This window comes from Lepidochelys kempii, chromosome 3, assembly GCF_965140285.1.
Source record: "Lepidochelys kempii isolate rLepKem1 chromosome 3, rLepKem1.hap1, whole genome shotgun sequence".
NCBI classification, from domain to species: Eukaryota; Metazoa; Chordata; order Testudines; family Cheloniidae; genus Lepidochelys; species Lepidochelys kempii.
This window is the reverse complement of record NC_136382.1, coordinates 187254203-187280546: the sequence shown is the minus strand read 5'-3', so window position 1 is coordinate 187280546 and position 26344 is coordinate 187254203. Positions and strand designations below refer to the sequence as shown.

The 26344-nt window shown below is 44.1% G+C and overlaps 1 protein-coding gene across 3 annotated transcripts in view; it reads right to left on the bottom strand.

Moving 5' to 3' along the window:
• The window catches only part of CFAP36 (cilia and flagella associated protein 36), a 107202-nt gene that overhangs the window by 14826 nt on the left and 66032 nt on the right, over positions 1–26344 (bottom strand). For all 3 annotated transcript variants that reach the window (XM_073339335.1, XM_073339332.2, XM_073339334.2), the window contains exons 6-7: positions 25764–25815; positions 15095–15227 (exon numbers count right to left, since the gene is read on the bottom strand). In XM_073339335.1, coding sequence (XP_073195436.1) covers positions 15095–15227; positions 25764–25815 — 185 coding nt within the window. The remainder of the gene's footprint in view (positions 1–15094; positions 15228–25763; positions 25816–26344) is intronic.

Sequence of the window (26344 nt, the reverse complement as noted above, 5' to 3'; positions counted from 1 at the left end):
ATATAAATCCATGGTACGCCCACACCTTGAATAATGCATGCAGATATGGTCACCCGATCTCAAAAAAATATATATTGGAATTTGAAAAGGTACAGAAAAGGCTAACAAAAAGGATCAGGGGTATGGAACAGCTTCCATATAAGGAGAGATTAATAAGACTGGGACTTTTCAGCTTGGAAAAGAGAGACAACTAATGGGGAATATGATAGAGCTTTATAACATCATGACTAGTGTGGAGAAAGTAAACAAGGAAGTGGTATTTACTCCTTCTGATAACACAAGAACTAGGGATCACCAAATGAAATTAACAGTCAGCAGGTTTAAAACAAATAAAAGGAATTATTTCTTTATACAGTGTATAGTCAACCTGTGAAACTCTTTGCCAGAGGATGTTGTGAAGGCCAAGACTATAACAGGGTTCAAAAAAGACCTAGATAAATTAATGGAGGATAGGTCCATCAATGGCTATTTGCCAGGATGGGCAGGGTCGGTGTCCCTAGCCTCTGTCAGAATCTGGGAATGGGCGACACTTGATGATTACCTGTTCTGTTCCTCTGAAGCACCTAGCAATGGCTACTGTCAGAAGATAGGATACTAGGCTAGATGGACATTTTGTCTGACCCAGTATGGCAGTTCTTATGTTCTTAAACGATATGTAAACACATTTATTTAAGCACTTTTGTTGGATCATATTAAAGAAGTTCTGTATTAAAATCACAAATGAGTTTGATTCCCCAGAGTTTAAATTCCAGGGTATTACTAATTAAGAGGTCTCTTGGTTTTTGGTACTGTTTCTGTCCCTCTATGTGTGAAACTTGCAAGCTGCTAATTGTGTTAGTACATTCTAAGACAGAGTCTGTTCTCAAAGCAATTCACAGAGAGAGAGACTCAAAGCAATACTCTAACAACAGAAACAGCACCCAGAGACTCCCCACCCTTTTGTTGTATTAACAATTGTGATTAAAATAGAGATAGAGGATGTATGTGGATGGATGCTTGGTGTGGATAATAACTGAATGATCAGGGAGGTGCCAGCCTAAGAATCCAGTGTCCATTGGCTGAAGAAGGCGTCAAGTGGAAATAACCAGAGGACCCCCCCGGAGGGCAGACTGGAATCCACCCAACAGCCTCAAGGATGGGAGAACCAAAGAACAAGATAACATCTTGGAGCCGTCAGGAATGTGCTATCTGCTGATTGATTCAGCAACAGCATGATGAAGCAATTCCCATAGACTGGCATAGGAAGAAATTCCTATAAAAATAGACTCTAAAAAGTGAGAACTTTGGGGTCTGATTCTGCAAACCAACTTCCAGGAGCATCAGATGAGCATCTGACAAGGCCCTGCTCCCTCCTCATGTCCAGGCCACCTGGCCAGTGGCTTGGCATGAGCAACTCTAAGGCTGGTAACTATGATAACAACCTTGCAGAACCTGTGTGTGTGGGTGTGTGTGTGTGTGTGTGTGTTTGTATGAATGAATGTGTGAATAAATATGAGATTGAATGGCATGTTATAGCTATAACTAACTGCTTACTATGATTCTTTCTGTATTCACAATAAATGTGGTATTTTGCCTTTTTCCCTTTAATAAGATCCTGCTGGTTTTTATTTTATTGGTACAACACTTTTAGATCTTAATTATAATAACTAAGAATCTGAATAAATGTAATAAAATGGTGAAAAAACGTTTACTCACCTTCTCGTAACTGTTGTTCTTCAAGATGTGTTGCTCATACCCATTCCAATTAGGTGTGCACGCGCTGCATGCACAGTTGTCAGAAAGTTTTTCTCCTAGCAGCACGTCGGGTTGGCTGTGGAGCCCCCTGGAGTGGTGCATTCATGGCACTCAATATATGACCCTGCACCTCCTCAGTTCCTTCTTGCCGTTACTCTGACAGAGTGGAAGGCGGGAGGGTTTGGAATGGATATGAGCAACACATCTCAAAGAACAACAGTTACGAGAAGGTGAGTAACTGTTTTTTCTTCTTCGAGTGATTGCTCATATCAATTCCAATTAGGTGACTTCCAAGCCTTACCTAGGCGGCGGGGTCGGAGTTATGGAAACGCTGATTGGAGCACCACTCTGCCGAAAGCTGCATTATCTCTGGCATGGTGGTCCTGCTTTGAGCAGGGGGTTGGACTAGATGACCTCCTGAGGTCCCTTCCAACCCTGATATTCTATGATTCTATGATGGCATAGTGAGAGGTGAACGTATGTACCGAGGACTGAGTTGCTGCCTGCAGATTTCTTGTATCGGGACCCGGGCTAGGAACACTGCTGATGAGGCCTGGACCCTCATGGAGTGCGCTGTAAGAGCTGGTGCTGATATTTTGGCCAGCTCATAGCACGTGCGGATGCATGACGTGATCCAGGAGGATATTCTTCGAGATGAGACCGGGAGTCCTTTTATCCAGTCTGCCACCGATATGAACAGCTGGTTCTACTTCTAGAATGGCTTAGTGCGCTCGATGTGGAAAGCTCGTGCTCGCCAAACATCGAGGGAGTGCAGCCTCTGCTCCGGGCTACTGTCATGAGGCTTAGGGTAAAAGACTGGCAGGAAAATGTCCTGACTGGTGTGGAAGTGTGACACCACCTTGGGAAGAAAGGCTGGATGAGGCCTGAGTTGCACCTTATCCCTGTGGAAAATCATGTAAGGCGGGTCTGAGGTAAGGGCCTTTAGCTCGGACACCCTCCTTGCAGATGTAATGGCGACCAGAAAGGCTACTTTACTTGACAGATATAGAAGGGAACAAGTCGCCAGCAGTTCAAATGGGGGCCCAATTAACCTGGTCCTCTCCAGTGTAAAATCCCACATGGGGACAGGCTGCCTGATCTGGGGATGTAGGCAGTCCAGACCATTGAGGAAAAGACCAAACATAGGGTTGGCGAAGACAGATTGACCAGATGCTCCCAGGTAGAAGGCCGAGATAGCAGCGAGGTGTACCCTTATGGAGGACGCTGCCAGGCCTTCCTGTTTCAGGTGCAGGAGGTACTTCAATATCAGAGGTATAGGTACTTGGAGAGGGGGGGGTACGACATTCAAACCAACAAGAAAATCTCTTCCACTTCTCCAGGTATGTGGCTCTAGTGGAGGGCTTCCTGCCTCCTTACTTGTTCTGAGCACAGAAGTTCCATGGGGTTCAGCCATGAAGTTTCCAAGCCATGAGGTGGAGGGACCGCAGGTTGGGGTGATGAAGGTGACTGTGGTCCTGAGTGATTAAGTCGGGGAGGAGAGGCAACGTGATCGGGGCATCACCAACAGTTCCAAGAGAGTGGTGTACCAATGTTGTCTGCTGGAGCCACCAGAATTATCACTGCCCTATCCCTGCGGACCTTGAGAACAACCCTGTGCACAAGAGGGAATGGGGGAAAAGCGTAGAGCAAGCGAGCTCCCCAGGGTAGCAGGAATGCATTCGTGAATGAGCCTGGGCTGTGTCCCTGGTAGGAGCAGAACACTGGGCACTTCCTGTTGCAGTGGGTGGCAAACAGGTCGACCTGGAGAAATCTCCACTTTCGGAAAATGAGGTGTATGACACCCAGATGGACCACTCGTGCATGTGGAAGGCCCTGCTGAGGTGATCCGCCAGTGTGTTCTGAATGCCTGGTAGAAAGGATGCTTCCAGATGAATGGAGCAGGCTATCCAGAACTCCCACAGCCGGAGGACTTACTGACATAGGGGAGAGGAATGGGGTACACTCTGCTTGTTGATGTAAAACATGGCAGTAGTGTTGTCTGTTAGAACAGGCCTCACATGCTAGTCGCACTGCCCTCAGCTCCTTGATGTTGATATGGATGGAGAGCTCATCCTGCGACCAAAGGCCCTGTGTTTGGAGGTCTCCCAAATGCATATCCCATCCCAAAGCCAACGCGTCCGTTACCAGGGACAAGGAAGGCTGAGAGCTGTTGAAGGGGACTCCTTCACATACTGTTTGAGAGTTGAGCCACCACTGAAGGGACTCCAGGACCTGCCTTGGCACCGTGACCACTGAATTCAAGCTATTGCATCCCAGGCAGTAGGCCAAAGCGAGCCATGTCTGTAGAGGCCTGAGCCTCAGTCTGGTGTGCCGGGTCACATAAGTGCAGGCAGCCATGTGGCCAAGGAGAATCAGGCACCCCCTTTCTGTAGTGGTTGGGAATTGCCGGAAGCCTTGAATGATGTCTATGATGGCTTAGAATCAGGCCTCTGGCAGAAGTGCTCATGCCTGAACCGAGTCTACCACCACCCTAATTAATTCTAATCTTTGGGTCAGTTCCACGGTGGACTTCCCCAAGTTGAGGAGGAGACCCAGTCACTCAAATGTAGATCTGACTAATCAGATTTCAGACCCCACCTGCCCCCTGGTGCAGCTCCTGCGCAGCCAGTTGTTGAGGTAGGAGTAGACTTGCACCTGCCGCCGATGGAAGAAAGCAGCCATGACCGACATGCACTTGGTGAACACTTGGGGGGGCTGTTGAGAGGCCAAACGGTAGGAACGTGAATTGATAATGCTTGTGGTTGACCATGAAGCATAGGAAGTGCCGGTGTGTGGGTCGAATCACTATATGGAAGTATGCGTCTTTCATGTCGAGGGCAGCGTACCAGTCTCCCGGATCCAGGGAGGGAATAATGGTGCCCACGGAGACCATGCGGAACTTCAACTTTACTATGAATTTGTTGAGTCTGCACAGATCTAGAATGGGTCTGAGGACCCCGTTTGCCTTGGGGACTAGAAAGTATCAGGAGTAGAATCCCTTGCCCCTTAAGTCCTGAGGAACCTCCTCCACCGCTTCCATGGCAAGGAGCGCCTGCACCTCCTGGATAGGAGCTGCTGCTGAGGCTTGAAATGTTTCTGTTGGGTTGCCGGAGTGTGCATACCCAAGGATTTCATAATAGCCCTTGAGTCTTTTAGGCGATACAGCCTAGAGTCAGTCTGCTCCACGAACAGACCCGCCCCATCAAAAGGCAGTGTGACGGATTCGGTCACAGAGACCGCCTTGGGACTGTCACCTGATGTGCTGAGACTACCTCTGAGCCTGTTTTCCCTGCCAGCTTGGGACTTCAGAACCCTGTCTTGTTGAGCCAGATACACTAATCTGCTGCAACACAGACCCGGGGTCTGAACCACCCCAAAGCTGCAGACTTAACTGAAAATGGCTTAGCAAGTGTTCCTGTCTCTAGCACCCAGACACTCAGCTCCCAATGGGATCCAAACCCCAAATAAATCCTTTTTACTCTGTATAAGGCTTATACAGGGTAAACTCATAAATTGTTCACCCTCTATAATGCTGATAGAGAGAGATGCAGAGCTGTTTGCTCCCCCAGGTATCAATTACTTACTCTGGGTTAATTAATAAGCAAAAAGTGATTTTATTAAGTACAAAAAGTAGGATTTAAGTGGTTCCAACTAATAACAGACAGAACAAAGTAAGTTACCAAGCAAAATAAAACACGCAAGTCTAAGCCTAATACATTAAGAAACTGATTACAGATGAAATCTCACCCCCAGAGATGTTCCAATTAGCTTCTTTCACAGACTGGACTCCTTTCTAGTCTGGGTCCAGAAATCACCCACACCCCTGTAGTTACTGTCCTTTGTTCCAGTTTCTTTCAGGCATCTCTTTGGGGTGGAGAGGCCATCTCTTGAGCCAGCTGAAGACAAAATGGAGAGGCTGCAGGGCCTTTTATATTCTCTCTCTTGTGGGTGGAAACCCCTTTGTTCTTCTGTGCAAAGTCACAGCAACAAGATGGAGTTTGTAGCCACCTGGGCAAGTCACATGTCCATGAATGATTTAGCTTTTGGAGGCCAAGGCCATTGTTTACATGTAAGTTTGAAAGTTCCCAGGAAAGCTCAGATGTGGATTGGCGTCTCCCAAAGTCCATTGTCAGCTAAATGTTTTTTGATTGGGCACTTACTGAGAATAGCCCTTTCTCAGGAAGCTGATCAAATGCTTCACTACTTAGAATCAAACACATTGCGATACAAGTACATAGCTAATATTCATAATTTCAAATACAAAAATGATACACATTTACAGACAGCATATTCATAACCAACAAACTACAACCTTTCCATAGACACCCCACTTGACTTCCTCTGTACAAGAACTTGTGCAACCATAGGACCCTGGTTGCAACAATGATCTATACGGTCACAGTTCATGTCAATAACGTCACAGGCAGGTCCTACATGGTCTGCTGAACCTTGGGTGGAAGTTCTGAGGCCTGCAGGCATTAGCTATGCCCCATGGCAATACCGGAGGACAAGGTGTGCGTCACCGAGTCCGCAGCATCCAGTGAGGCCTGTAAAGAGGTCCGTGCCACCGCCTTGCCCTCCTCCACTATAGCTCCAAACTCCTCCTTGGACTCAGCTGGCACCAGCTCCTTAAACCTGAGCATCGAGTTCCAAGAGTTGAAGCTGTACCTACTCAGAATTGCCTGCTGATTGGCAATCCTGAGTTGCAAACCCCCCCCACCCCGTAGAGTACACTTTGCACCCAAATAAGTCCAGGTGCTTGGCGTCCTTGGACTTAGGCACTGGGGCTTGTTACCCCTGCCTTTCCTTCTCGCTCACCGCAGCCATCACCAACGAGAAAGGCTGCAGGTGTGTAAAGAGGTATTCGTACCCCTTAGATGGGACAAAGTACTTCCTCTCCATGCCCTTCGCGGTGGGAGGGATGGAGGCCAGGGTCTGTCAAATGGTCTTAGCATTGGCCTGTATGGTCTTGATGAGGGGCAAAGCCATCCTAGATGGACTTTACGGGGCCAGGATGTTGACCATCAGGTCCTCTGATTCCACCACCTCCTTGGCCTGCAAACCCATGTTTTGGGCCACCCTGAAAAGGAGGTCCTGGTGGGCATGGCTGTCTACGGGGGGTGGTCCACAGACCAGGACGAGAAGGCTAATGGAGGAACGGGGTCCTCCTCCCTCTTGCTGACAGGGCCAGGCAAACCTGGATTGGGAACTGGGGTTGGTTCCAGGGGGGGCAAGGAAATGGTACCTCCTCAGCACCCCGAGGGGGTGGGGCAACTGGTGGAAGTCTCCGGCACCCATGGTTCAAAGGTGGCAGACCAGGATCCTTCAGATTGGATATCCTGTGCCTGGTGGTACACCCATGGAGTCCCAAATGGCCACTGCGCTAGTCCCTGTCACTGCACAGGCCACGGCCCTGCCCGCACCTCAGGCCTTCCACGACCCGACCAGTGCTGGCCCCACTCCAAGTATCTAGACCCCATCTCGAAGACGGGGACTGGGACCATGATGGAGCTGGTCCAGTGAACTGCACTGCACTGGAGAACGGAGTCGCAATGCCGCAAGGCTAGAGAGTGGTGCCGCATCTGGAGCTGCGGGCGGTAGTTGATCGGTGCCTGGACTGGTGTCGGGAGCGGGACCTGCTACGCAACCAGGATCGACGCAAGGATCAGTGTCGCAAGCGAGAGTATCACTGTGACCTGGAGAGATGCTGTGAATCTGACTGGCACCACGAGTACGACCGGCGCCGGGTCTGTGAGTGGCGCCATGATTCCATCAGCAGTGCCAAGGGACGGAGCATCACCGGTTTGCCTCGAGACGGTGCCACACGATGCGGTACCAGAGGCTTGGTGGAACGATGGGCATCCTCGGCACTGTCATAGCAATGAGGTCTCTCGCGACCTCAAAGGCATCCAGGGTGCATGGCAATTCCACCTCCTCAATGACCTGGGCTGGGGAGTCCAACTTGTGGGGCCAAAGTCGAGGGTGCCATCTCCACAGACTTTGGCACTGGACGCTCCTCTCTGGGATGCGTCCCATTGGCTGGCTCCAGAGGGGTGGGTCTCTGGGACGGAGATCCGCTCCTCCTTTGCTTCCAGTGCTGCTTCTGTGCCAGGGAGTGGAGCGGTGCTAGGTCAATCTTGCGGGTTTCGGCACCGGGGAGCAGGGGTGCCGCGGGTCTCTGCCAGAGTCCTTCCACGGTGCCCCTTCCACCACTATCACCGGGGCGCTGCGCACCAATGAACTCGGTACCGGGTCTTGCAGTGCTGCTGGAGGTTGTGATCTGAGTGCCGCTTCCACAAGAAGCTGCTTGAGGCAGAAGTCTCGCTCCTTTTTTGTTCTGGGGTGAAACCCTTTACAAATCCTGCACTTGTCTGCTTGGGGAGCCTCCCCCAGACACTTGAAACGAGCATCGTGGGGGTCGCCCGTTGGCATGGCTTTGTTGCAGGATTTGCAGGGCTTGAACCCCTAGGACTTGGGCATGTAAGCCCCCACAAGGAAACGCAGTCGGGGTGCTGGGTAAACCCCCCAACCCAACAGCTAACTAACTAACTACTAACTATAACAACTAAAAGAAAAGGAGTACTTGTGGCACCTTAGAGACTAACCAATTTATTTGAGCATGAGCTTTTGTGAGCTGCAGTTTCCACGGTATGCATCCGATGAAGTGAGCTGTAGCTCATGAAAGCTCATGCTCAAATAAATTGGTTAGTCTCTAAGGTGCCACAAGTACTCCTTTTCTTTTTGCGAATACAGACTAACACGGCTGTTACTCTGAAACCTATAACAACTAAGAACTAACTAAGAAGTACAAAAAACAAACAAACAATCAATGCTCAGGAAACGTGGAGAGCTTGTGAAGCAAGACGCCACAGTTCCAACGACCGTCACTGGCGGTAAGAAGAAACTGAGGAGGCGCCAGGTCGGCAGGGTCATATATTGAGTGCTATGAAGGCACCACTCCAGGGGGCTCCACAGCCGACCCAACAGATGCTGCTAGGAGAAAAACTTTCCAACGACTGCACACGCACACCTAATTGGAATCGATATGAGCAATCACTCGAAGAAGAATGATGCATTTCTTATTTATTAGATAAGCAATTTTATTTGCTATTTGTGTCAAGCTGTACTTGGATAGAAATATAGCATTTTAATTTTTTAATGAGATTAAGCTACCTTAAAAGTGCTGGATACCTAAGGAAAAAAATTAATCAGAAAGTTTATCAAAACATGTTTTGCATTTTTAATTATTATTTTTCATACAAAGGCAGTATTATCTGTGGTTAGTGAACTGAACTCATTGGTTTCTGGCACCATGTCCTTCAAGACTTTAGCTCCAGCAGATCTCATCCCTCTCCCACCTACTTTTTATTCATAGTTTGGAAAAGGAAAACAAGATTTCCTGCTTTTTCAGCTAGTTTCTTAACTTTTAATGAAATAGTAATTGAACTGATCTAGTTGAATAAACTGAAATGAAAAAGACATTTTTTATGCACCTACAGAAGAGGCTACTGGTGTTCAAAGCTAGATCAGCACTTCCCCAAACTCTGGTTCCAGATGCTTACCCAGAGATTTCCACCACTTCAGTAGTCTGACTTTCTTTAAAAGTTGGCAACAAACATGTACTGTTTAATGTTATTTTTTGTATTTAAATGATTTTTAATAGATTATAATAATTTTGGCCTTAACATAGATTGTCAATTTCAAATTTAATTTTAAATATGTTTTTTTTTAAAATAAACGTGTATTTTAAAAGTCCAATTGAAGTAAAAAAATCCAATTTTTTATTTTATAATAGATTTTTATCCACCCTGATTTCAAGAACAGTTCACTTCACTGAACTAAAGCTCTGTAAGAATCAAGCCTCAATGTACCTATAATCACATAAGTAGATTTTTTTAGTGGAGTAGAGACGTGCTAAATAGGCATTGTGTTAGGACAGGATTATTAGCTCAAGGAAAAATTGCTGAATAGATAAAGGTATCCTAGCAACAGATGAGAGACGCACAATAAAAGCCAAGGAATTCCTCTGCAGGCAACATTATGATTAAGAAAAAGAAACAGATAGTTGAAGGCAGTGAGGTTGTTACCTGTTGGAACTGTCTTTGGAGTAAATGGCCTTGAAACTTTAAGCTAGTAGAATTCCCTACCAGATCTTATACATGAGTATGGATCCCAACAGTAAGGATTTCTTACAAAATCTCTCTTTACAAAATACATATTATGTATACACCTCCAACTATCAAAACAGTACTGGTTAAAAGAAATTAGTATTTTGGTCCACCCCAATCACTATTAGCAAAGAGCCTGCAGCAGCCCTAGCAGGGTCACCAATGTTCATCCAATTTCAGGATCAATACTACAAGACAGCAGAATTGCAGGGACTAAGCAAGTATATCTCAGACTCCTTGAGGGGTTAATTCACAACAAATGTGCTTGTTCTCTAGGGAATGCTACAACAATCCCAGAGTTCAAAGTATACAAATGTGTTTCTCCATCATATCCCTGCTGTTCAGCTCTACACCTTCTCAGCCCAGGGTGTAGACAGAATATGTTCCACACTAGAACCAAAAGCCTGTTCCAAAACCCAAATACCAGCTTCCTGAGACCCAGATCTCAGATCCTTCCTCCAATATTGACAGCTGAAACTCTTTTTAGGGTATGGCAGGTAATTTGCTTCCCCTATGTGAAAGGTCACCAGTTTCTTCATCCTCTTGCTGCGGCTGCGATACAAACACCCCATCAAAGATTCACATCACAATTGTTAACATGCAATAGCAAATAGCACTGGCTTGATCAGACAACCCATATATCATGACCTTTAATAAACACAGTCCTTTTTTTCAAATGATCCAGCCATTTTTCACTGTGTAACTTGTGCACACTGCAAGTCTACCTAGAGGCGCACTCAAGGAAGTAAATATATTATGCTGTCAAAAATCATAATTCTGCTCAAAAAGTGAAATTAAGAGATAAAGAAAGAGAGAGCAAACCAACTGATCTTGAACCAAATGCAGAATGATTCTCTTTGGAGAAAACACAGCTATGCCTGAGTGTACTCTGAACAAGTCATCAACATTTATGCCTGGTTCTTTAAAAGGGATATTTTCCTACTATATAGAAATGCTATATAATTAGCAATGAAAGGTGCAATACAGACACACACCAGGGAGACAGAATCAATGCAGTTTTATAAAAACTGATTCTGTAGTGACAATACAGAAAATATGGAGCTTATTAATAACAATCATGTTATATAAATACACACACAGAGGCCAGAATCTTGGCATAATATAGGCTTAAGCCTTTAAAACATGTTAAATAGAAGCTGCTGTTTTGTGTTTCACTTATAGGAGCTGTAGGTTAAGTAACTAAAAACTTTTGCTCAATTATAAAGTAATTTTTTTCTTCCATTTTACATGCTTTATCCCTATACATTATAGAAATCTAGTAGATCAAGCTATACTATCTGATATTGTATCACAAGGTAAAATTTTATTATTAGATAAAATAAATCTGAAAAGGTGTTAATTAAGATTTAAGAAACTACACTGATAATTTAAGAGCTCTAAAGGCATTCTATAACAGAACCTTTCATTTGAAGGAATTTTCAATGCCTAGGAAACTTGACCAGAAAATACTGAAAAATAGTTCAGACCATGCTGCCTATTTTAAATAGATATGTGAGCAATAATATAACTAATCTTTAACAAGGTATAATTGCCAGGTGTTTGTTTTGAATTTAAAAAGCTGATACATTTAAATGACATCTTGAAAAGCCAATATGAAGTATAAATCTTTAGCGTGAATCAACCGAAGTGCATACGATTATGAGGTATGGTCAAATGTATGTTTGGCAGTTTCATGAAGAGAGTTTTGTACATGAAGCAATCATATTAACCTCATAACTGAAGTGTAGGGGATAATCAAGTACTGGAACAGAGGTGTGTACAGTTGGTTTGTACTATTTCATTAAATGTTGTCTCTAATTGGTGACTGACTGAGTCAAATAACTTTACACTGCTGCATGATTAACTACTAAACAAGACAGAAACATCAAACAGTGTGAAGAGACTTTACATAAAGCCTCTGTTCTCAGGTCAAAATGGACATTTCTGCAGACAGCTAAAAATGCTGATGAAAGAGCATGGAGTTGTGCAAAGTTGGCCAAAGGACACCACCACAAAGGGCCAAGAAAAGTAACCTGTGGAAGTAGATCGATGACTGATGCTAAGAGAGCAGATGTTCAACATATGGTCCGATGTGTATCTCACAAACTGGTAGAGCAGAAGATGTTTTGTATAAAGATACTGGAATTTCCCAGATAAAATTGCAAGTAGTCATAAAGGAGATGCCTTGTTTTCGCAATGGACAATGGTTAGAGACAGAACTTGTATCCTGGTTGGACATTTCAAATCTTCACCAGAAGCTTGGATCACTTTCTCGTTGGCTCACATCAGCTACTTCAAGAAGAGGAACAAGGTCATGCCATCCAGCAGAAAAATGTATAAAATGTCCTGAGTTGTTCAACACATTGCTTCAGGAAGCAGAAACACTTGGATGAAAGACACGGAGCTGGACTGATGAGCAAAAGCACCCCCACCATGGTAACAACTAAAGTCTTTCGCTAACAAGCACCCTATTAATTCTGTCTTTGAGAGTCCTGTCTAAGAAGACGGCTGAGAAGTCTGGAAAGAGAATAAGAATACTGTTGACATAACTTGAGTGAATCACCTGAATGCACTCCATCTATCTTGAGAAACCAGTCACTGCAACTGTGATGCTGAGCTGGAGAACCCACCTTCATGCCAGACCAATTGATAAGTAGAAAAATAACTTTTATACATGTATTGTTTTCCCAAGTGGTGACTTGGTTATGTTTAGCTAAATGCTTCTCAGAAAGAACAAACCTAAGTTAAAATCCTCTGAATGACTAAAATGTATGATGCATATTTGTGTTTCACTAACAAGTTTAGTCTTAGTTATCTAGAAGGGATGCTAAATCAATAAGTAATTAAGAACACTGAGGTGGGAGAAACTAATTACACTAACTAAGCCTACTCATCATTGATGTATGTGCAATGTGCCTAGCCATTTAATGGTGTCATCATCACACAAGTGAAGAGCCAGCAGTCCACCACTGAAATAAATACCGGTCACTCAACAATGATATGTGACAGTCTGAAGTTGACCACAGGTGCATTGCAGGGCATTAGAAAAACCCCATTTAAAGAGACTGACCACACAGTTGCCCTGTCCTGTTCGAAACCAGTTTAGAGATGACCACAGGTACCTTGGCAGATCAAAACCTGGTGGACAGCTGGTTGGGTCAGTGATGAGAGAGTGATTAATGACTGTCATCGTTGACCACTCGTTGTGACAAACAGATTCCACCATCATGTCCTTTGGTGGCATAAATGACCATAAAGGACATCTAAAAGACAGGTGAGCTGGTGGGTGATCGAAGAGGTCTATGTACAATGGCATGTTGCTATTCTTACAGATCTTAGCCAGCAACATGACAGAGGCATTTTCATGGTGAATATGGGGCAGTGCTATGTTGCTAAGTATCAGTAGCCATGGCAAGGAAGTTGCCCATAAAGTCCCAGTAACAATATGAATAGCTTTGTTAAGCTCTACATCAACCAGCCTCATGTGAGAAGAGCAACACCAGACAGGAGTTCAATACTCTGCTGTTGAATAGCACAGGGCAAGGGCTGATGATCTAAGCGTCTGGGCACTCGCACTCTAGGTTGAACTGGCCAATTTTCTGAGCAGGTTGTTCCGACTGCTGACTTTTGCTGCTGTCTTCCTCAAGTGGTTGCAGTGTGTTAATGACCTATCCAATGTCACACCGAGGTGAAATGGATTTGGATGATCTTGCGTGAGAGTGTAGCTGGCAGGTTGTTGAAGTACACATTGAACAGTATGAGTGAAAGAACTAAGCCTGAAGGAAGGCTGCTGATCTGACACTTCCAGAAGCTACAGCAGTTGCCCATGTGTACTCTAAACTGCCTGTTTGGAGAAAGAGCTCTACTACTTCAACCACCCAATGTGGGGCAACTTGAGAGAGTTTAAACAAATGGCCTCTGTACCAAATTGTATCATAAGCGGCAGTCAAATCCAAGAAGACTGCTTCCGTCTTTAGATTTTGTTGACAACCATTTTCGATAAAGGTGGTGGTGGATTTGATCACGGGTGTTGCGACCTTTTCTAACCCCTGCTTGCACAATTTGCAAGACATCGTCCAAATCTGGAGTGATTCGTTGGAGGATCAAATGCTCAAACCCCTTGAAACACACTGACAGCAAGGATATTGGATGGTAACTCAACATGTTGTAGGGGTTCTTGCCCAACTAAGCATACTGCTATTTGTAATAGGTAACTTTGCTTCCCTATAGCAAAAGTTACTGTGAGAAACCCCTAGTGTTCAGCCTAGAAGTCACACAGATGTAGTCAAGACAACTGACAACTTCTTAGACAAAAAGCAGCAGCAGCTTTGAATTGGCTTGTAAACTAGAGATTTTACCACTATTTGAACCTTTGGTTAAAGTGGTATAAGAGCCCACCATCACTGGTAAAATTCCAGTGAAATTAGAATCTGCATATTATGTTTTGGATTTAATGTGATAGTTTTGTGCGGTGTAAGTGGCAAAGCTTGGGTATGAATATTACCTGGGCAAGGTAATTTTGAAGTGAATTAACATTCTTTGACAATTATGTAACTTATCTAAATTTCTAAATTCTACTGCACAATTGTTTGGATGAACAGACATGAGCAGTTCCATAATTCCATTGGCACATAAACTCGACTGAAAATAAGAATCTATGTTTAAGGATCCATAGTTCCATGTTGATAGCAAAGTCACCCACCAAGACTAGCACAGAACTAGGTTAAAAGTTTCCCTTTGTAACAAGATTGTGATATGACTTTGAATTAACTCAACTGATTTATTATTTCTTCAAAATTGTAACATTCCATGTTGCGGTCAATTTTTGACATTGTGAACATCTAATCATCTTTTGCTTTCTGCAATTTCTTATTTACTTTAAAAGCTATTTTGGCTAAGACAACTCATAAAATTATAATAATTCTTTAGTCTGTTCATTAGCCAAGGAGTACAGATCCAAAGAACAGTAAGAAACCTAACAGAGGTAACTGGTTAATTAAATTATTATATTAATTATAAAAAATTATAAATGTGTTTTATAACCTCTCTTTTTCATTTTATTTCTTTTTTTTCCAGGTATGTGAAAGGCAAACTTATTTGCAGAAAAATTAAGACTCCTATTTCTCTATAATGAGTAGAGATGAGCAGGCCAATTATAATGCAATACATACAATACTTTCAAGTAACATTACCTAATGATAATTTTGCAATTTCTTCAAAATCATCAACTCTCTCAATATCTTCAGTGGATTCCTTAACTTTTGCTTCTCTTGAATATCCGGGACAGCTGTATGTAACATCTGATGACTTCAATTTATCATGTGTCTTAGAATTAAAAAAAAGAGTTTGTTACATTTTCTAATAATGTACCTTAGGAATTACAAATATCAAACCAGAATAAAATATGAACTGTTGGATTGTCAGAGATGGTTATTAACTTTTTGATGAGTTATTAATGCTGCCACGCCCATCTGCTGTACTATGGAGGTAAAAAAGAGAAAACGCGTTACTCACTACTAACAGGAAGTCTCCTACTGACTCACCGCCATAAATTAAGACTTGAATTTAGTTCAAGACGTGCCTCCTAATCCAGAACCACTGAAATTTAGAATTTCAGGTAGGTTGGTGTTTGCCTCCATGCCATAAAAAAGAGATTTGATGCCATACTTCATGTGTGACTATGTGGGCAGATTTCTGCTGTTCTACCGTCAGTATATCAGAGAAAAATATGAACCTGAATCAGGAGATAGGGGCATGTGTGTGAATCTGTAGAAAAGATACCTCAATAGCAAAATTTTAGTTAATGGAATGGAAAATCTAGGTATCCTCGATCTCTGCAGGGCCTCTAGGAACTATTGTTATACAAATGATGATGATGACTTGGTTTAGACAGATGTACTGGAACCCTGACATCATTGAATGATCTACCAGAGACTTGAATGAGCCTGCATTTGAGATTGTTCTTAGAACTGAGATGTGAATTGCAATAGTGTGTGAGGTCTTATGTCAAAGTCAAGGCCGACTTGTAAGAAATCCAGCAGAATCTGGAAGACTGGTTTCCGAGGGTTGATCTTACTAATACTGACAATAGGAACAGAATTTTGTCCCCCTTTTGTGGAAGCCAAAACAGTAAAAGGCTTGCAGGAGACTGGGAAAGTCTCATACTTTGGAGGGATCTTGTTCAGGACTTGCCATTCAACATCCAACTGTCACATTCAGTTACTCTGGGTTGGAATGCAGGAGCAAGCCCTGGAATAGAAGATCCTCTCTGCTGAACAGATAGATTGGGGACTTCTATGACACTTCCACTTGGTATGTATTTTAAAGAATCCTTATTGAGGTTACAGGGACAAACCATCCCGATGTGTAGAAAGAATAGTAAATATGGCAGGCGACCAGCTTGGCTTAACAGTGAAATCCTTGCTGATCTTAAACACAAAAAAGAAGCTCACAAGAAGTGGAAGATTGGACAAATGACCAGGGAAGAGTATAAAAATATTGCTCGGGCATGCAGGAGTGAAATCAGGAAGGCCAAATCACACCTGGAGTTGCAGCTAGCAAGAGATGTTAAGAGTAACAAGAAGGGTTTCTTCAGGTATGTTAGCAACAAGAAGAAAGTCAAGGAAAGTGTGAGCCCCTTACTGAATGAGGGAGGCAACCTAGTGACAGAGGATGTGGAAAAAGCTAATGTACTCAATGCTTTTTTTGCCTCTGTCTTCACGAACAAGGTCAGCTCCCAGACTACTGCACTGGGCAGCACAGCATGGGGAGGAGGTGACCAGCCCTCTGTGGAGAAAGAAGTGGTTCAGGACTATTTAGAAATGCTGGATGAGCACAAGTCCATGGGGCCGGATGTGACTGCTCTAATTTCTAGGAAGCTTGTGCTCTGAAGCCTGTTTGAGTATGACCAAATACTTAGGTATTGTTTTGCCTTAGATGTGCTCCCCATAAAGAGAGGCTGGCATCCTTTGCCAAGATTTTGCAGCCCAGAGAGCAAAGAGAGGATTCAGCCACCATATGGGCTTTCAATTTCCACCAAGTGACAGACTGAATCACTCTATTCTATGACCCAATAAATATTTTGGGTAACATTTTCAAAAGCACCTATGTGACTTAGGAGCCAAAGTCCCATTTTCAAAAGTGACCTAAGTGTCATTGACTTTTAATGAAACTTAAACCACTAAGTCACATTTGAAAATGGGACTTATGTGCTTTTCTAAATTTGACACTGTCTCCTCACTGCCTCTACCACATGCAGAGAAAACTGAGCTTGAGAGTCCTTTCCCCAGAAAAATGTTAGCCTATAAAATCTCTGTAATGGAAAGCCTCTCCTTCATTTAATCAACATAAATCACTGCTACTGAGTTGGCTGTTTTGTAGCCTCTCAGAATGACCTATAGGCTACAATGCCTATGATGTTCATTATGTACAACATATACCATTCTGAAAAGAGTCAGACATATGGGGTGAGAGTCTCACTCTGGTCCCTTTACACTGGGAAAAGGGGTAAAGCACTATAAAGGGGCTATAAATACCCTGGGGATCTATCCAGGAAAAAATTCCCTCGCACAAGTATAGCAGAAGACAGCTGTAAGACAGCTTTCCAAGGACCCCCTACAAACTAAGTCATAGGGGACATGCTGGAGACAAGACTGGAGGCCGGAAATGCATGTCAGAATGTGGTTGGAGCACAGCACAGTGGTGAAGCTGAGTAGCACTGCAGCCATTAGGCAATTTAGAGTTTAGCAGCTTAAAGGGGCAGCACAGAATCTCACCCCTCAGCTCTAATTTCAAAGGCATGTAACTTTGAAAAACAAGGACCCACTGACCTAGGAAAGTAAATATAAAAGTCAGCAAAGTGTCTGAAAGCTTAGGAAAAGCCAGACAGTTCCTTCAGGATAAAAGATAGCCTTATGTTTCCAAGGAAAGTTCTCATTTGAAGGAGAGTGTGTCTTTTGTAATATTTGAAAATATGTGAAAAGTTTGCCAGGTGGGAAACTTATTTGTGTAGTCACAGTATTCATGAGCTGATTCAGGAGTTACTCAGCCTTAGAATTAAAAAGACCGGCACCCTCAAAAAGTTAAAAGTATAAAAACAAGGGAAATCAAAAAACACACAGTAATAAGACACAAGGGTTAAGATTTTCAAAAGCATCACAGGGATTTAGAAGCACATGCCCAATTGAAAGCAATAGGACATGTCCTCCTAAGTCACCAAGTACCTTTTGAAAATCCCACCACATATGACTATCTGCTTAAAAATTAATTGTTAACTTTCTCCAATTTATGAGGCAGTATCCAGAAAAAATTCCACACAGTGAAGAATCAAGTCAGAGCACCAGATTTTTAAGACTTCCATAAAAAAGACTTTGTGCAACAGGGGATAACCTGTTAAGAATGAAGAATACAGTAATGAATAAAAACCCAATATTGTCCATGATGTCAGTGGCACTTTGTCTGAGAGTAAGGGTTTCAGATTAAGTCCTTCTACTTGTTGTGAGATAGCAACACGCACGATAGATAGATAGATAGACCAAAATCTGCCACCTTTGCTCACACTGAGTAGTATCTTACTCCTAATATAATAGCCCCATTGATTTCAACGACACTATTTATGGAGGTAGGAAAAACTTTGGTGTAAAATGAGTAATGAGGATAAAATTTCAGTGCCTCCAGCACCAAAAGTGTGCTAATATGTAACAAGAGGCATCCAGCCTGAAGTGTACTTATTGCACTTTTGACATTGAAAATTTAAATATTAAAAAATAAGATCTTTAACGGACATGAAACACTTTCAGAATGAATTTATACAATTTAAATTCTACTTTACAACTTTATTTTACAGTAGAACCTCAGTTACAAACATGGTGGGAATGTAGGTTCTTCGTATCTCTGCAATGTTTCTAAGAACATAACATAAGAAAGTCCATACTGGGTCACACCAAAGGTCCATCTAGCCCAGTATCCTGTCTTCTGACAGTGGCCAATGCCAGGTGCCCCAGAGGGAAGGAACAGAACAGGTAATCATCAAGTGATCCATCCCCTGTCGCCCATTCTCAGCATCTGGTAAACAGAGGATAGGGACACCATCCCTATCCATCCTGGCTAATAGCCATGGATGGACCTATCCTCCATGAACTTATCTAGTTATTTTTTGAACCCTGTTATAGTCTTGGCCTTCACATTCTCTGGCAGGGAGTTCCACAGGTTGACTGTGCATTGTGTGAAGAAATATTTCCTTTTGTTTGTTTTAAAACTGCTGCCTATTAATTTCATTTTGTGAAATGACTCCAAGATCTCTTTCTTGAGTGAATTTAGACCACATAATTTAATATGTATAGTTGGTATTATGTTTTCCAATGTGCATTTATCAACACTGAATTTCATCTGCCATTTTCTTGCCCAGTCACGCAGTTTTGAGAGATTCTTTTGTAGCTCTTCGCAATCTGTCTGGGATTTAACTATCTTAAGTAGTTTTGTATCATCCACAAATTTTGCCACCTCACTGTTTAACCCTTTTTCCAGATCATTTAGGAATATGTTATTGGACTGGGCACAGTACAAACCCTGGGTGACACCACTATTTACCTCTCTCCATTCTGAAAACTGATCATTTATTCCTAACCTTAGTTTCCTATCTTTTAACCAGCTACTGATCCATGACAGGACCTTCCCTCTTATCTCATGACAGCTTACTTTGCTTAAGAGCCTTTGGTGAGGGACCCCTTTCTGAAAATCTCTGTACAGTATATCCACTGGATCTCCCTTGTCCACATGCTTGTTGACTCCCTCAAAGAATTTTAGTAGATTGGTGAGGCATGATTTCCCTTTACTAAAACCATGTTGACTCTTCCCCAACAAATTATGGTCATCTATGTGTCTGACAATTTTGTTCTTTACTATAGTTTCAACCAGTTTGCCTGGTACTGAAGTCAGGCTTACTGTCCTGTAATTGCCAGGATCACCTCTGGAACCCTTTTTAAAAATTGGCATCACATTAGCTATCCTCCAGTCATCTGGTACAAAAGCTGATTTAAATGATAGTTTACAGACTAGAGTCAGTGGTTCTGCAATTTCACGTTTGAGTTCCTTTAGAACTCTTGAGTGAATACCATCTGCTCCTGCTGACATATTACTGTTTAGTTTATCAATTTGTTCCAAAACCTACTCTGTTGACACCTTAATCTGGGACAGTTCCTCAGATTTGTCATCTAAAAAGAGTGGTTCAGGTTTGGGAATCTCCCTCACATCCTCAGCCGTGAAAACCAAAGCAAAGAAGTCATTTAGCTTCTCCGCAATGGCCTTATCGTCCTTGAGTGCTCCTTTAGCATCTCAATCATCCAGTGGCCCCACTGGTCGTTTAGCAGGCTTCCTGCTTCTGATGTACTTGAACATTTTTTTGCTATTACTTTTTGAGTCTTTGGATAACTGTTCTTCAAATTCTTTTTTGGCCTTCCTAATTATATTTTTAAAAATTTTGTAACTCTGAACAAAATGTTGTGGTTGTTCTTTCACAAGCTTACAACTGAACATTGACTTAATACAGCTTTGAAACTTTAATATGCAGAAGAAAAATACTGCTTTTAACCATCTTAATTTAAAAGAAACAAGCACAGAAATAGTTTCCTTACCTTGTCAAATCTCTTTTTTAAACTTTCCCTTTATTTTTTTAGTAGTTTACAGTTAACACAATACTGTACTGTATTTGCTTTTTTATTTATTTATTTATTGGGTCTCTGCTGCTGCCTGATTGTGTACATCCTGTTCCAAATGACGTGTGTGATTGACCAGTCAGTTCGTAACTCAGGTGTTCATAACTCTGAGGTTCTACTGTAATTGATTTTAATTAAAAGGACAAATACATAATATTTAGGAGTATTATCAAATCATTTAACTCACTTCATCAGAGGTAACTAAACCATTCCCTGGGTAGGAAAGATTCCTCTCCGTCACCCCCCCCAAAAAAGGAATAAGATCAAAACACTTTGTGTTATTTATCCACTCTCCTGTGTCCTTCTATAGAATTGTTGCCGCCATTCTATTTAATCTTATAAAAACCTTCCAGCAGTTACCAGTTAGTACCAGCTTTCCAACATTCATTTTGAGTTTCAATTGGTGTTTTGTGATTAAATATTCCTGAAATATTATATATACTATTTTTAGTTTTATTTTTCTAGTGGTACCTCTCCTAGTTTTTTTCTTTAGATAGCTTCCCTCAGTGGTCAGGCCATTGTTGAATTCAACAATGTTTGCTATGGGAATGATTAAAGTGGTAAACCACTGAGATGTAATTTAGCAAAAACTAAAAAAGTCATCTGATATTTCATCTTCTCATAGCTAGAGTAAGAGCATTTAACTAGCATAAAATGAAGCACAACTACATGAATCTTGCTTGGAGTACTATGATATCTGAAATTCTCCTACCCAAAGCTGGTGTTTTCCTGTACAAGCCAGGTTTAAAATAAGTTTTCATAAAAGCTATTAAAAGATTAACTATGTCAACACAAACACTGTGCTTGCAAACGCAGGGAAACTTTACCAAATTTTCAGGTCATGGGGACAAAGTTTCTGTCCTGCAAAGATGTATGCACTCTCCCTAATCAGATCAATGTTATTCTGGGGACCCTCCTGCGCACAAACTGCTAGTTCAAGTGCTTGTTCATGTCTATTCCATTCTGGGTGTGTGCGCGCCCATGGGCAGAGTTGTTGGAATTTTTTGCCTTTAGCGGTATCTGTGGCGCCCTCTGGAGTGCTGCACTCATGTGCTGGTATATGAGGTACCACTGGTCCCACGCCCTCTCAATTCTTTCTTACCGCCTTCATCTTGCTTTGCAAGTGCGATACCACTTCTTACAGACTGTTGACAGTCTTCTTTGTTACATATAGTTGTCAGATAGTTAGTCATTAAGTGTTACGTGTTTGTTTAGTTAGAGTCCTGGCAGGGACTTTGCCCCGGGGCAGGGCATACCCCGTTCCCCAGACTTCAAACTGTGTTCATCATGCAACAGGCCTATTGCCTGTTAGTGACCCCCACAGCAGCCGCTTGAAGTGCTTGGGAGAGTCAAACATAAACGAGAAGTGCAGAATTTGTAAAAACTTTAATCCCAGGACTCAGAAAGAGTGGGATATCCGCCTAAAGGCCCTCCTCATGGAGGTTGCACTTCGCCCAGCATTGGAGCCCTACAATCTGACTCTGCGCCCAGCACTTTGGCGTTGGTGCGGAGCGCCCCACCAGTGGGTTTCTCCCAGCACCCTTCCCTCTCGCCAGTGCCCAAGAAGCAGCAAAAGAAACAATGCGGCTCCCCAGCATCGACCACAGAGGGGAAGGAAGCTCTGGGCAAAGGACCCAGTTCAGGCCATGCACCCGCCCCAGAGCTACAAGTTAGCCCAGGGATCTGCCTCCGACTCCTGGGAGCGGTAGCAGACCCCAGCACCTACTAGCACCTTCGACACTCAAGGCCTTACAGGTAGCTAGAGACCTGATGGGCTTGCTGGTGCCGCCAACACCACGCTCGGCCTAAGATGTGGCTAAGGTCCTGCAACCCAAGGGCAAACCAGCCATGGGGCCACCCCAAAGAGTGGTGGAGCGCCACCAGTCCCCAGAGCAGAGGCATAGTTCCCTGTCTCCGCAACCTAGGACCCCAGCTCCACAACCCCGGTGACCGGCCAGACGGCCCAGGTCTCCAGCACCACGTTTGCGATATCCTTCAATGAGGCATGGATTGCCCGAGTCAAGGCACCGATCTCTGTATTCCTGGTACTGGCCAGCCTCTCGCCAGCAAATGCCCCGGTGCAGGTCCCTATCACCCAGACGATCCTCAACATGTCAGTCTCCACCGGTGCGGGACCGCTCACCACCACGGCACCAGTCTCTGTCACCCTGGTACTGCTCCTTGAAAAGGCGTTGGCCCCCGCCTACCAGGCACCGGTCTCCCACACCGAAAAGTAAGCTTCCACGGCCCCACCCTGGTCTCAGGAAAATGACTGATCTGAGTCAGAAACCAGAGTTCAGCCCTTCACCGTGGATTCAACAAGACAGTGTCAGCCCAATGGAACACTTGGGGCATACCAATGATACCGGTGCCATACTCTCACCACTCCTCCCTGGCTGCTGCGGATAAGCCACCTCATGCCAGCGCCAGGCTCGGAGCACAGTGCAGACTCCAACACAGGGTTAAGAGAGCAGGTGTGAATACCTAAGTGTGAATGCCTAGATTGCTCCTCCCCCCCACAATGCCTTCATTGTCTTCATCACCGGACGACGTGGTGGTGAGCCCTTCCCATGCCAGCCCTCCCAATGACTTCAAGGAGCACCAGGCTCTCCTCAAAAAGGTGGCTTCCATCCTAAACCTGGAAGCTGAGGAGCTGGCAGAACAGTTGGATGCTCTCTTTGACATGCTAGTGGCTGCTCCCCCCGAGTGGATCCATAAAGGGGTTCTCAAGATTGCTAAAGCACTATGACAAACCCCCTCATCCATTCCACCCACTTCCAAACTGGTGGAAAAGAAGTATTATGTCCCTGCGACAGGGTTTCAGTACCTGTATGCCCACCTGCCCCCTGGGTCGCTCGTTGTATCTGCAGCCAATGAAAGGGACAGGCTGAGTCAGGCAAGCGCCACGCCTAAGAATAAGGATGCCAAGAGACTAGACCTTTTTGGCACCTGCCACTATGACTGGACCTGCTATCCCAGAACCACAGCAGGCTTCTGCACCTGAATCTAGCCGTGCTGCACCTGATGGCTTGGTTGCTGCATGGCTGAATGCAGAGGAACAGAAGTGCTCAGGCCGTGTCCAACTGGTCCTGTTGGGCAGCAGGAAGCCCTCCACCAGGGCAACCTACCTGGCCAAATGGAAACAGTTTACGTGTTGGGCTTTGAACCACGGTCTTCGCTGCAGTTGATCCTAGATTACCTTCTGCATCTCAAGCTCCAGGGCCTGTCTCTTTCGTCGATCAAGTCCAGTTGGCAGCCATTTGAGCCTTCCACCCTCCATTTCATGACAGGGCAGTCTTTGCTCACGACATGACAGTCCAGTTTCTAAAAGGTCTGAAGCCGCTCTTCCAGCAGGTCCATGAGTCCATCCCTCCTTGGGACCTGAACCTCATGCTGTCAAGGCTCACAGAGCCCCACTTTGAGCTGCTTGGTCCCTTCTTCTGCTCTCTTGGAAGATCTCATTCCTGGTGGCAATAACATCTGCCCATAGAGTCTCTGAGACTAGAGCACTTACCTCAGAGCTGCCCTACATGGTGTTCTACAAGGACAACGTTCAGCTGCGTCCACACCCAGCTTTCCTGCCCAATGTAGTTTCACAGTTTCATAACAACCAGGATATATACTTACTGGTTTTCTTTCCAAAACCTCATAAGTCACATGAGGAGTGGGGAGTACACTCTCTGGGCATCAGGAGAGCGCTAGCCTTTTACCTCAAAGGGACTAAGCCATTCCATAAGTCGACACAGCTGTCCGTCATGGCGGCAGACAATAGAATTGCCCAGAGAATTTCATCATGGATCACCGCCTGCATCCATTTTTGCTATGAACAGGCGATAGTGCCACTGCCGACAACTGCAGCAGCCCATTTAACCAGCGCACAAGCTCGTCGGCAGCCTTCCTGGCCCAGGTCCTGATTCTGGACACTTGCAGGGCCACTACCTGGTCATCTATCCATACATACATGTCCCATTATGCGATCACGCAGCAAGTCTGGGATGATGCTGACTTCAACAGAGCAGTGTTGCAAACCGCATGTTCATAAACTCCGAGCCCACCTTCAGGGATACTGCTTGTGAGTCACCCAGAATGGAATCAACATGAGCAAGCACTCAAAGAAGACTCAAAGCTACCTTTCGTAACTGTTGTTCTTTGAAATGTGTTGCTCAAGTCCATTCCATTACCAACCCTCCTACCCCTCTGTCGGAGTTGCCAGCAAGTAGGAACTGAGAGGGCATAGGGCCAGAGGCACCTCATATACCAGTGCATGAGTGTGGCACTCCAGAGGACCCCACAGCCGGTTCTATGGATACCGCTAAGGAAAAAAAATTCCGACAATTGTGCACATGGGCGCACACACACCTAGAATGGAATGGACATGAGTAACATACCTTGAAGAACAACAGTTACGAAAGGTAGGTAACTGTTTTTTCTGCCAAACAAGGTACAGCAACTCTGTCATGCACACACCTACTACATAGTAAGATGAGTACGATACAACTGCTAATGCTTACCTGTACTGAAATAAAGTGTCAAAGAACCATAGATATAAACATTTTGCCACACAGTTAGATTGTAAACACTTCAGAACAGTGACCATGTTTTTGTCTGTGTTTGTACAGCATCTTGCGCAATGGAGCCTTGATTCTGATTAGAATCTCTGGGCACTATTACAACATAAATATTACATAACAGACATCAAAACCATTTTTCAAACTGGATAACTGCAACTGAGAACAAAAAATGGCATCATCTGTCCCCCTCTTCTCTTCCTGTGGTGAGCAAACAGGATGGAGCTATTTGTTCGCTTTCTCCAAACACCACATCTCTCAGTTGGCCATTTGATAGAAACGCATGCTTCATTTGCACTTCCTCTTTAACACTGAAGGGAGATGTCAATGGTCTGCTTCCCCCATGAAGTTAAGACCATCATGCACATCACTGATGTTAATAATGTCATGAGAATGCACTCAAATAAAAGTGAGAGAAATAGAAACTTCAAAAGGAAAGATAGTTTAATTTATAATGGCAACAAGGAGACTTTGCCATGGACTGAAAGTTGTTATCAAGGACAAAAATATCAAAGAAAATATTGAGGACTTTATTACTTCATCATCACCACAACTGATTATATATATAAAAATGCACTCACCTCTTTAGACCTTTTCCTTTCTTGCTCAATTTCATACTCTTCCTTAGACTTCCTATAAAACAAAAAATTGAGTAAATATGCAAAAGTCCTGAGCAGTTTAAGGGCCCTACCATCAATCAAATCCTAACCCCACCCCTTGACCCGTTAAACCAAGCACCTTGACCCCATACACCCTGCCCACTTGTCACCGGAAGTCCTGCTTCATGGGGGTATTACTTCCAGGGTCAAGGCGGCCACATGACCACCCTCACCCTGCCCCTTGACACCTTAAACTCCACCCCTTGACCCCTTAAACCCTGCCCACCTGTCACCAGAAGTCCCGCCCCATGGGGGTATTACTTCCGGGGGCAAGGCGGCCACATGACCGGAATCAAGGTGGGTCATGTGACCCCTCTAACAACTCCTCCCACTGCCCTCTACCAATCAGGAGGAGTTTCACCCCTGTAGGACCGCCCCGAGAGGAGATTTGACCAATTGGAGGGAGTTCCGGGGCAGGGTGTCCCGAAGTGATTCATGTGAACCCTCTAAGAACTCCTCCCACATCCCTCTACCAATCAGAAGGGGTTTCGGCCGCATAGGAC